We start from the raw sequence: 13,298 nt of genomic DNA on the forward strand, positions 1-13,298 counted from the left end.
TCACTTCCAGCCTGTACTCATTAGCATACAAATACAACAGACACACACACACACACACACACACACTCACTCTCTCTCTCTCTTTCTTTCTCTCTCTCTCTCTGTCTCTCTCTTTTTTTCTCTCTCTCATTCTCTATCTCTCTCTCTCCTCTCTCTATCTCTCTCTCTCTCTCTCTCTCTCTTTCTCTCTCTCTCTTTCTTTCTCTCTCTCTCTCTGTCTCTCTCTTTTTTTCTCTCTCTCATTCTCTATCTCTCTCTCTCCTCTCTCTATCTCTCTCTCTCTCTCTCTCTCTCTCTCTTTCTCTCTCTCTCTTTCTTTCTCTCTCTCTCTCTGTCTCTCTCTTTTTTTCTCTCTCTCATTCTCTATCTCTCTCTCTCTCTCTTTCTTTCTCTCTCTCTCTCTCTCTCTCTATCTCTCTCTGTCTCTCTCTGTCTCTCTCTTTTTTTCTCTCTCTCTATCTCTATCTCTCTCTCTCTTTTCTCTCTCTCTCTCTCTCTCTCTCTCTCTCTCTCTCTCTCTCTCTCTCTCCTCTCAAACCTTCAACAATCAGCAACTCTGAGCTCCCAGCACTCTGGAAATTCCAACAATTGGCACCTACAGTCCGAGAAGGCAATCACTGCTGAAAATTCACCTCAAGACCAGATGTTTTAAGCTAGTCTTTGGATGGTCAATGTGGTCAAAAAGCTGGTCATCCGGACAAAAAAACATGTTCTATGCTGGTAAGCCAGTTACTCAACTAGCAAGTTTCATTTGATTGCATTGTGGCTGTGTTGGTCAATGTGGTCATGCTGGTCAACCAGCGTAGCCAGGCTGATCATGCTTGTAGACCAGCTAAACCATCAAGCTCATACAAAAACATACCCTGTTCTGGTCAACCTGCTTAACCAGCTTGTTTTCAGGGAACCTTTTTGTTTGTTTGTTTGTTTGTAATGTATGTAAGAAATTAGGCAGAAGTTAAACATTTCAAACGTTTGTGCTAAAGTGGAGGTCAGGAAAATCAAGAACACTTTCAGAGAGGACTGCTCATGGCATTGATAGAAAGACACAGAAAGAGCTTCAGGAATATTTAGCAGACTCTGGGAGTAGTGGTGCACTGTTCTACTGTGCAGCCAGACCTGCACGGATATGACCTTTATAGAAGAGTCAAAGCTTTCCTCATCTGTGTCAGAAGTCTTAACAGATCATCCACACAAGTCTCATGTATGTTGGAATTGATGTTCAGTGTGGTTTTGTTGGCTGCATGTTTGGAGAAAAAAAAAAGTCAGCAGAAATTGATGAAAGGTACACCCTTCCAACTGTTAAGCGCTGAGGTGTATTGCCCATGCTTGTGTTGCAGCCAGTGGTACAGGGGAACATTTTTTATATTTTTACTTATTATTTTCTCTTCAATTTGGATGGCCAAGGACCCACCTCTTACTCTCCCCCGATCATGTGCAACGCTCCCAGCACTGGGAGGGAGAAGGCCGACACACACCTCCTCTGCAGCCAGCCATCACCTCTTTTTCAAAACTGCCACTGTTGGTTGCAACATGCAACCGATGCGCATGGAGGAAAGCGTTGTGTACCTGGGTCTGATGTGATGGCCATTGCACGTCATTGCTGGACAGCATTGCACTGGAGCAACCTGGGGAGAAACTGGCCTTACTCTCTCTGGGCCCTGTATGCCGACTGCTAGCAGCTTGAATGGGATTTGAGCTAGTGATCCTCTGGTCATAGTGACAGCGCGTTATTCTGCTGGACCACTCAGTACGCCTGGACAGGAGCGTACGCCACTCAGAAGCAAACTTCACACTGTCTGTAGAAAAAGGCTGAAGATTAAAGGTGGATGGCTTCTACAGTAGGACAGTGATCCTAAACATATGTAAAATAGACTGTGAACTGCCTCAAGAGGCACAAGCTGAAGGTTTTCTCCTGCAGTCTCTCAACATACACATTCTGGAAGCTCTAATCACATCAAGTGTCTGCTAAGGAACTAAGTATGTGTGTAGGCCTATTGGAGCAGCCACACCACAGGCAGCAACTGAGTCCTGGAGGTAAGATGTAAGAGTAGGATTCTAGTGATGATGATGCTGATGCTGATGATAAAGATGATGAAAAAGAAGAGGAGAGGAAGGGTGGAAGAGGAAGGAGGGGGACGAGAGTTGAGGTTGATGGCCAGTGGCAGAGCAAATGGAGGTCAGAGGAGACTGAGTAAGGAAGCACCACAGAGAGTATTGGCCTGTAGAGCAGTGTAACTGCGTTCTCTGGAGGGATGGATCTCCATCCAGTAACTTCAGGATGAGAAGAGCATTTGACCAAGAACTAACCATCCAACATCAGTACCTGACCTTAAATGTGGCTGAAAGCAATCTAATCCTCACAGCAGTGTAAAGCCCTCCCAGATGAATGCAGGCTGTTGCTGCAGCTAAGTGGGGAAGAGGGCAAATGGCAAACTCCATATAATGGCTTGATTTCTGAAGAATTACTGGAGGAGCAGGTGTCTGCAAACTTTAGGTAGGTACAACACTGCCACCTAGCGTACAAAGGGGGTAAGATAAGGGGGTAATCACGTGTGGTAACAGAGCTGCTGTACCCTGCTCCTACACTGATCAGCCATAACATTATTACCAGGTGATGTGAAAGACACTGATTATCTATATCTACATCATGAGGTGGATATATTAGGCAGCAAGTGAACAGGCAGTACTTGAAGGTGATCTGTTAGAAGAGGGACAAATGGACAAGCATAAAGATCTGAGACATTTTGACAAGTGCCAAGTGGTCATGGCTAGACGGCTGACTGGGTCAGAGAATCTCCAAAACATCAGGCACATCCTGTGGGTTTTTTCTGGAATGCAGTGGTCAGGACCTAACAAAAGTGCAAAAGTGGTCCAAGGATGGACAACCCGTGAACCAGCAACAGGGTCATGGGCACCTTAGGCTCATTGATGCGATCCATGGAGGCCCCACCTCACAACTGTGACAACAACTAACGTGCCAGATACCACAGGTTGCTATGGTTCATACTGTATAAACCAATCAGCCATAACATTAATACCATCTCCATGTTTCTACACTCATTGTCCATTTGATCAGCTCCACTTACCATATAGGAGAACTATGGAGTTCAATAATTACAGACTTTAGTCCATCTGTTTCTCTGCATACTTTGTTCTTTAATTCTGAGGACCCCACAGGACCACCACAGAGCAGGTATTATTTGGGTGGTGGGTCATTCTCAGCACTGCAGTGACACTGACATGGTGGTGGTGTGGTAGTAGTGTGTGTTGCTCTGGTACGAGTGGATAAGACACAGCAGTACTGCTGGAGGTTTTAAACCCCTCAGCATCACTGCTGAAACCTCTGTGGTGGTCCTGTCTGATGGACAGATGGACCACAGTCTGGAATTATTGAACTACAAAATGCTCCTATATGGTCAGTGAAGATGACATAAGGGACAGTGAATGTAAACTGTGACTGATCGATGTATATTATAATAAAAATTCTTAGAGAAGATCTTATTAAAATAATTAAAATGATATAAAATAAATAAATAAAATAAATAAAATAAATAACAAATAAAACAATCAAAAATAAAAAAAAATCATTAATGATCAGTTACGTTAGCTTTATAGAAAAAAAAGCTTCAGGAAATACCTAAACATAGCTGTACCTCTGATTCTATTTATTATAATTATTATTTTATTTATTTATTTATTTATTTTAAATGAAAGTCACTCGCTACGGTCATTTCAAAGTCCTAAATAACGGTTGCTCTTGCTCTTCATGTTAATTGCTTCATTTGGTCACCAGGTGTCACTGTCCCAGCAAACACTGGTTAAGCCCCTCTGGGAGGGTGCAGTACCACATAGTGCCGCGTAAAGGCGCGCCAGTTCGCTGTGGAAATTTCCATGTGAGGCTGGGTCACTGCCAAGGCCTGGTGATGCCATACTGAACAAGCACATTCTGATGACTTACTGCAATGTCTCAACACACACACACACACACACTTACTTGCAATCATAGGGCATTCAATAACTTAATAATGAATGTGTCGTAGCTAAATAACTTTTCTGCAGTAACAGACAGTTCGATGGCAGTTTGTCGTCACTGAAGTGGGCATGATTCAGACAACACTGAAATAAACATGACTTCAGTGACTCACAGATCTGCACCCAGGCTTAGTGTACACTGTCACTGAGGGTCTTAATGGCGCTTATTATGAAGGGCTTGTCTGAAATGGCCTTGGAGGGGGAAAGAAGAGAACACAGTCGAGCAAGAGTTTCAAGGTTGGTACTGGCCAAAGTGCACACACACACACACACACACACACACTCCCACCAAATACACCTCATATTAGTCAGAGACTACTGAATCAACCACTGAATGTCGTGTTTGGCTGATGTCGGAGATAAAACATTTGCTCTGTGTGTTACTTGTGGTCAGATACAGAAAATGAAAATGTACTGAAAAGATGAATAAAAAAGGGAGAACATGCGCAGGTGTGTGTATGTGAGTTTAAGTGTGGATGAGAGTGCATGCACATAATGCATGACTCATTTTGCAAGTGTTGTGGTTAGGAGACTTCTCTAACATCCTCTCTCTTTCTCTGACATGCAAACACACATACACACACACACACACACACACAGAATTACACACAGCGGCTGTGGTGTGCAGGCCTGCTATCAGCCACAAAACAAGGTGTCCACACATTCAGAAAAATATTTAAAATACACATAGAAGCTTTTTTATTAAGAAATTAATTTATTCATTTATAATAGCATTAAGGAAGGGAATATAAACTTAAATAAAACAATATTTATATATATATATATATAAACAAGAAAAGGGCTACATTAACTTTTCCACTTAAAGCAAAACAACACAAAGCAATATTGAAATATTCAAACGCAGGGACCAATCATCATCAGGCAGATCTATACAGAACACAAACGGGCTGAACATGATAGGCTGGTGCTGACGCTTATGTCATAATGACTTGAACAATAATGATGTCACAGTAGGCCTCTGAGGTCATGTCCTCATTCTGCAGACTGGAACTCTAAGGCTGTAGGCTGGATTTCTCTATGGCTAAAATTAACAGGGTCTTTGAAAATAGCCATTATTGCCCTCTAGGGTAACCGAAACATTTTGCCGTACACACATTCTTCGGGTTGTCTCTGGATCCTCTGAGTTATGAAGTCTTCTAACAAGTCAAAGTATCCCAGTTGGACTGACATTATAAGACTGGCGACCTCATCCTCAAAATAACCCCCAAAACACTGCAAGCTTTGTCGAGTGTGGTAGGTAAGTTGCTTTGTACAGCTTGAGTAGTTGGTGGCGTACTCACAGTACTCAACACTACATTACGCTTTGCCCATGTACTCTTGGAAGAGGTGGGTCTTCACTCAGCGTTTGTAGACTTGTCTTCTGTGGATCTTAAGGGATGGCAGGTCAAGCTGAGTCGTACTTGAAGCTTGAAGGGCTCTTGGTACTGATCAGCTTTTGACCATTGATATCAGGTACAGAGGGGCTGGGTCATTCTTGGCTTTGTAGGCCAGCGTCAATGTTGTAGTCAAGAGAATCAGCAACAAGCTGCCTGTACATTCAGAAAAATATTTTTTTTTAAAAATAGACATAGGAGCTCCACTCAAAAACTAATACAGGGAGATGCTGGTTTCTGTCCCATTAACTTTTCCACTTAAAGCAAAACAACACAAAGCAATATTTAAATATTCAAACTGCGCACAGGCCCGCAGGGACCAATCATCATCAGGCAGATCTATACAGAACACAAACAGGGGCTGAACATGATTGGCTGGTGCACTTATGGACGCTTATGTCATAATGACTAGAACAATAATAATGATGTCACAATAGACCTCTGAGGTCATGTCTTCAGTCTGTAGTCTGAAAGCTGAATGGGGGTTTTGGAAATGGCCACCACTGCACTCTGGGGTAAACAGAAATGTTGCATTTTGACGTACACACATTCTTCTGATTGTCTCTGGATCCACTGAAATAGGTGGTCTCTGAATGAGTCAAAGTATTCCAGTTAGACTGACATCATAAGACAGCAAGTTGCTTTGTACAGTTTGCGTAGCTGGTGTTGTTGCGGAAGTCTAATGACAGATTTCTTTCCATGTAATGTCACAGTGTTAGCATGCTATTAGCATTAACTAGCAATTTTTCTTAACAATCTCATAATCAAGAGAATCAGCGACAAGCTGCCTGTTCATTCAGAAAAATATTTTTTATTAAAAATAGACATAGGAGCTTTTTTTTGTTTTTAACAGTGTTTAAAGCAAGGAAGGGAATATAAACTTTTTTTCTCCACTCCAAAAAAAAAACTAATACAGGGAGATGCTGGTTTCTGTCCCATTAACTTTTCCACTTAAAGCAAAACAACACAAAGCAATATTTAAATATTCAAACTGCGCACAGGCCCGCGGGGACCAATCATTATCAGGCAGATCTATACAGAACACAAACAGGGGCTGAACATGATAGGCTGGTGCTGACGCTTATGTCATAATGACTAGAACAATAATAATGATGTCACAGTAGGCCTCTGAGGTCATGATCTCACTCTGCAGACGGGAACTCTAAGCTGTAGGCTGGATTTCTCTATGGGTGAAACTAATGGGGTTTTCCACTGGATCCTCTGAATTACGAGGTCAAATGAGTCAAAATATTCCAGCTGGACTGACTTCATGAGACTGGCGACCTCAACAAAATAACCCCAAACAAACTATGCCACTAAGCTTTATCAAGTGCGGTAGGTATATTGCTTTGTAGGGTTTGAGTGCAGGTAACATTGAAATTAAGAGTATCAGGGGCTGGATTCACAAAAGCTTTCCTCAGAAAGAATAAGATAAAGATAAAAACCAAGGCGTTGATTAGAATGGGCCTTATTTGCCAACCGTTCTTCCATCATTATAGGAACACAGCTGAGTACAGTTCTGTGATTTAAGGATTTTTGTTAGAACTTTTTCAAGAACAAATGTAAGAAAATTCTTAGGAAGATATCGATCAATTAAGGCCAGTGTTCTTGAATGTGATTCTCAAAAAGAAAAAAAACAACAATAAAAACCCTAGACATTCTCAAATAGTCTTAATTATTTTCTTAGGATTTTTTTAAAGACACTCTTCGTTGTCTTCTTATGTTGGTCGTTTGCAACATAGGCTTTTGTTCTAATTCTTAAATTCTGAATTCACTTAAATTTGTGCAAAATAAAGGAAAAACTGACTCAAACTTAAGCTGTAAAAAAATTAGTAAACAAGTACTAGAAGAGATGGTGGAGGAAACAGCAAACAGGAAAACAACTCTCCCCAGAGAATATGACAACTGAGGCGTCGAGTTGGAAAGCAATTGTTATCCTAACATAGAAACTAACAGTACTTCAAGAACTTTGTCCACTTTTATTCTTGTTAAATTAGACATTAATTCTAGTAATTCTAGTACACATTTAAACTGCTAGAGGCTGACCCTCTGACCGCATACTGTCTAAGGCTAGAGTGAGGATAATGTAAAGTTAAGAAAATATTTAGGAATATTTATATTTAAGAAAATATTTAAGAATATTTATATTTAAGAAAATATTTAGGAATATTTATATTTAAGAAAATATGTGTGAACATTTTTATATCATTTAAATTGTTCTTTGATTTTTTCTTAAGAAAAAGGTAAAGAAAAAAAAAAGTACAAATTCTTCTAAGAAGAATTTCTTTCTTCAGACATTTTTGTGAATCCAGGTTTTGAACAGGGCGTGACAGCAGTAATTTTTCAGTCATTTTTTTTCCATAGAGAATAAAACTGCTTCCACCCACTCTTCCTGGCCTGACACCCAGTACAGAATAACACACGACCTCAGAAGTCTATAGCAATGCTACAGTAGCTACATGAAGAAGGTGAGAGAAGGCGGCAAACACACACACACACAGAGCCAATCACACGTGTACACAGCACAGCAGTAATGCTGTCCAATTTGGCAACTTGGTAATCAGTTACTACAGAGGAAATTTTTAAAAACACAATAAAAGAATCAAATTTCTTTAACAACAGACACTTCCTCACTTCTCCAGAACATCAACATTCATTTAATTCAGTTCGAGTGCATGGAACAGCGCACAGGTCGGTAGAGCTGATCGGTTTCATCGGTTTCAGCAGTTAGCTTGCTGCCCACCGGCGCAAACCTTTAGAATCTATAACACAAGCTAGAACACCTGCTTCTAACAGCCAAATATTTAAAATAGAATTCAGCACAGCAGCACATACACACATACCCCCCCAACCGCCATGCGTGCATTTATGCTAAGCAATGGTTCTAACTTAAAAGTTTTTTTTATTCATATTCATTTCTATTCGTTTTGCAACTATAAAAGAAAAACAAACAAACAGAATTAGATTTCCCCCGTTCACTACATTCACCCAGAGAACACAGGAATGTCAAACTGAGAGCATGAGATCCACTGTAGCATTCCATTCAGCATAGCCTTTGTGTGTGTATGTATGTATGTGTGTGTGTGTGTTTGTCTGTTTTTCTTTTGGATATAAGGTAGCTGTTAGAACAATAAGGGGTAAGGGATGGCTTCCAGGGCTGATTTCATATGTACAAGGTACTTGTGTGTGTGTGTGTGTGTGTGTGTGTATGTTTAATGCAGTGTGTGTGTGTGTGTGTGTGGGGGGGGGGGGGGGATAACAGAAAATAAAAATCAAACCTATCGAGGTGATTCAGAACCAGAAAAGGAGAAATAGGTAGTTTCAACCCTGGGGAGTCTGTAAACCTCACACTCACACACACACACACACACACACGAGGATGTTGTATGTGTGTGTGTGCTGCAGCAGTCTTTAAGCATATCTGTATATGTATATGTTTTTGTAGGTATGTGCATCTGTGTAAAATTAGTAGGAGTGTGTGTGTGTGTGAGTGTGTGCATGTGTGTGTGTGTTACTCAGGCTTGTGGCAGTAAATGTCTTTGAGGGCTTTGAGTTCCTCTATTAGAGTTTTGTTCTGGTTTTCCAGCACAGCGACGCGATTCTCCAAACACTTCACATACTCCTTCTTCTTCCGGCGGCACTCTCGCGCTGCCTCCCTGATGAAAAACAGGAAGCGGGAAAAAAACATAAACATACATAAATATATAGTCTTATCCAAAGGTTTGGACTCAAATAATACATTTTGTTCATTTTCTAAAAGTGAACAAATCCTCTACAAGAAACTCATTTAACTCATTTGTTAATGGCCAGGTTTGGACTCCAGCCCCTGTGGCCTACTCTGCTCTAGAGGAAGTGAAATTATTTACATGTAAAATCAATAACACATAATTAGATCAGGGGTGCCCAAACTAGACCATCTGTTTGTCAAGAAAAAAGAAAGTGTCGCACAATGTCAAGGGTGGCTGCTGTTTACAAACTGTATATATATATATATATATATATATATATATATATATATATATATAATCATATGTGTCTTGCTTTAGGCAGATTCACACCTTTGGCAGATTTCTGTTATATCTTAATGATGGATTTACCTGAACTGTTCACTGTCCACTGTTGTGTGGAGTGTTCGTTTGCCTGCTTGGTATCTTTGAAGCCAAGAATACTGATTAATCAGTGACTGGACCTTCTAGACAGGTGTCTTTATACTATAATCACTTGAGAGACTCACATTCACTGCACTCAGGTGATGTCCATTTTTACTAACCTGCCTGGACCTGCTGAATTAGGTCAGTCACTTTAAATATATTTCCAGTTAAAATTTTTCCAGTAAATTTGGGTCAAAAAAGCCAATTTATATTGACTATGATTGCATTTAGAAAAGCAATAAAAGGGATAACATCCAAGGGGGTGAATACATTTTGTAGGTACCGTATATATAGTTTTAGTTAGGTTAATTTTAGTTGATAGTTAGAATAATAATATTAGTACAATAAATATATAAAACATGCTTAAATGAGATGAAATATGAATACAAGTGGTGATTTTAAGTATGTCGATACTTTTGTAACCATTTCTAAACCTTTCCTGAATGAAGCCGAGTAAGACCTGTAGTTATTTTAGTGGACAATAACACAAGGATATTTTAGTGTTATTGTGATAAACTCAGACTGAGCCTTTACAAAGAGCGTCATATATAGTGTACTTCTATTACACTGACAATCTGCACGATTTACCACAAAGACTGCAGAATTACTGCACTTTTATTCAGTATCCGGTACCTGGTAACAGTACTTAATTACGTTAAAGCAGGTATGAATTTTGTACATCAGAACCCAAACAAATGTAAGCAATGTTTGGGGACACTCAGGGGGGACACCAAACCTGTGTTCTTCAAACTAGCTTAGAAGCAAGAACACATTATTGCCCAGATAATCAGTTTTGCAGAGTATTGGATAGATGGAGTTCAGAGACATGAGTTCAGGAGCATTTTGTGGGTCCTACATTGTATTTTGGCCCTGTTTATTTCCGGTTTTTGTTTTAAAATAAGTACTTTTTGACACGAAAAAAATATATATAAATACAACAAACACACACACACACACATATACAGGCAAGGTGTGTATCATACCGGTTCTTCATCAGGCGAACCTCTCTTTTGCGTGTAGCCTCCTCTGCTTGTTGCTGTGGACTGTGGATCGCCCCCGGCGATGCTGCCATGACAACACCCTGCGGTAACCCTGACGATGGGGAGCGGATCTGATACGTAGGCATGTCTCCTGTGGCAGCTACGTTCAAACACACACACACACAAACACAAACATACAACAACGTTTGAAGACACATCAGCAAAACTTCAGCAAAATCCATAACCTGAAACAAACTTCAGCAAGTGACCCATGCTGTGTGACTTGTTAGCTTGAGATCTGGTGGTAGCCAATCAGCATTCACAGAACCACCATGTTATCCAATAATAAAGATTGGAATGCAGAAGTGAGCCAATCAGCACTGTCGTGTTTGCCCTTGAGGCCAGCATTCAGAGTGCAGCTCTAATTGGTCTAATTAGTTTATGCAATCAGTCCAAAACACTCACAACAGTTAGCGAGGTTACGTAAAAGACCAGGACCGCATATTCACACACACACACACACACACACACACACAAACAATGTTTGCTTTCATTATTCATTGTTCATTTCATTATTAATGTGAACCTAGTTAAGACCTGTCCCTTTAACTCTGACACACTGGTCTTACGTCCTTGCATGGAGCTACACCACATGGACAAAAGTATTGGGACACATGCTCATTCATTGTTTCTTCTGAAATCAAGGGTATTAAAAAAAAAGATCCCGCTTTTGTTGGAGTAACTGTCTCTACTAGCCAGAGAAGAAGGCTTTCTACTAAAATCTGGAGCATTGCTGTGAGGATTTGATTACATTCAGTAACAAGATCGATTGTGAGGTCAGGATGTAGGTGATGGATGATCATCACCCACTTCATCCCCAACTTCTCTCAAAAGTATTGGATGGTGCACCCTCATTCCAAAAAACACAGCTCCACTGCTCCACAGCTCAATGCTAAGAAGGCTTGATACCCCTCTAGCCCAGGCCTGGCATTGGGCATGGTGCCAATAGGCTCCAGGGAGTCCTATTCTATTGGCAGTGCTTCTTTACAGGAACTAGACAAGCTGTGTGTGTGTTTGAGCATTTGCATATCTGTGTCAGCAATGGGTGCAACTTCAAGTAGCTGAATGCGTTCGTTAGAAGGGGTGTCCACAAACATTTGGGCATATAGTGTAGCTGTCAGTGATGTCCTCTTCCATTTACAGCTGCATGGAAAATACTATTAATATATTTGTAGTAGGAAACATATTTCTGATAAGCAGAAGCAGATTAGCATTGTAGGTAGCTATAAACAGGACGCTGTGTTCAGGGGCATTGTGTGTGGGGGGGGGGGCAATTCCTAGGGTAGGGCCTGTGACTGACAGGGGCCCTAAAATGTATTAATTGACCATTTTGGCAGAATTTTTAAGCATTGTGGGGCTCCGTATATATCTTTTCATGGGGCCCAAAATCCCTGTCAGTGCAAATAAACCCTGTGATCATGTCCACTTCAGAATCCAGAAACTCTAAACTTTAAGTGAACAATCGCTGAGTTTACACTGATCCGACATTAGACTAGCACCACTGAAAGGTGAAATATTAAAAGAAAAACAACAACACATGGATTATCTTCAAGGGTGTGGACATTATCAAGGGGTGGACATATTAGGCCGTAAGAGAACAGTCGTTCTTGAAGTTGTTGTGTTGAAAGCTGGACAAACACACAAGGGACACAAGGGCCACATCTCCAAACCATCAGGCAGGTCTTGTGGGGTGTTCCTGTTATGCAGGGGTCAGTTTCTACCAAAAGTGGCCCAAGGAGGGACAACCGATAAGCCGGCAAAAGAGTCATGGGCACCTAAGGCTCTCTGATGAGGATGGAGGCTCACCTCACAACTTACAGGACTTCAAGGATCTGCTGCTAACGTCCTGACGACAAAGAAACAGAGGTCTTTAGATCTGCAGAGGTCTTGTGAAGTCCATGCTTCAAATTTTCAGATCTGCTGTGGCGGCACAAGGGGGACCTACTCAATGTTTTGGCTGATCGGTGTATTAAATTAATTCATATTCAGAAATACTGGAGGTGTCTGAGGTGTATAGCAGATGCTGCATACTACCACAATACATAAATAGCATGATGTCAATATCTGCTCAATCCTTATTAGCATTAGCATTAAGACCTATTGCTTTAGCTGTGACGCATTAGCAGTCTGTCAGTGATGTGTTCTTCCGGACAGAAATAGAAAACACCGCAATATCGATTAGATACATTACACGAAATGATTGGCTGGTACCATGGTGCCATGCTTGCAACAGAATTCGATAAGGAACACCCCGTTAGTGTGGAATGACCAATCCAGGTCCTGGAGGCCCACGGTCATGCACATGATAGTGTATAGCTCCCAGCACACCTGACCCGACTAATCATCTCATTACCGAGCGCTTACTGAGTTTCAGTGGGTGTGTCAAAGCAGGGGAAAACACAATAGGGCCGGGTTTGGGGACCAATGCACTAGATCTTGCAGCTAATAAATAAATAAGTAAGTAAGCAAGTAAGTAAATAAATAAATACATTTAGTGCTTTCTAAATGATAACAAAATATGGTCCACAAGACCTTCCTGTCACAAATAAATAAAATAAAATAAAATCCTAAATAATAATAAAAGTAATCAAATACTCAAGGTCTACAAAATCGTCCTGCAGAATACAAAGAATACAATTAAATGAATTCATTAATAAAAAATAATGAGTTAATTAATAAAG

At 40.7% G+C, this 13,298-nt stretch overlaps 1 protein-coding gene across 6 annotated transcripts in view; it reads right to left on the bottom strand.

Annotated features, from left to right (window-relative positions):
* Positions 1-4,803: 4,803 nt before the first annotated feature.
* crema (cAMP responsive element modulator a) overlaps positions 4,804-13,298 on the bottom strand; it is a 36,244-nt gene continuing 27,749 nt past the window's right edge. For 3 of the 6 annotated variants that reach the window (XM_072669375.1, XM_072669372.1, XM_072669373.1), the window contains 2 exons: positions 10,561-10,717; positions 4,804-9,082 (listed from right to left, as the gene is read on the bottom strand). In XM_072669375.1, coding sequence (XP_072525476.1) covers positions 8,938-9,082; positions 10,561-10,717 — 302 coding nt within the window. In that variant the 3' untranslated portion in view covers positions 4,804-8,937. The remainder of the gene's footprint in view (positions 9,083-10,560; positions 10,718-13,298) is intronic. The other 3 variants (XM_072669377.1, XM_072669378.1, XM_072669376.1) reach the window with 2 other exon arrangements.

This window comes from Salminus brasiliensis, chromosome 23 (assembly GCF_030463535.1).
Source record: "Salminus brasiliensis chromosome 23, fSalBra1.hap2, whole genome shotgun sequence".
Lineage (NCBI taxonomy): Eukaryota > Metazoa > Chordata > Actinopteri > Characiformes > Bryconidae > Salminus > Salminus brasiliensis.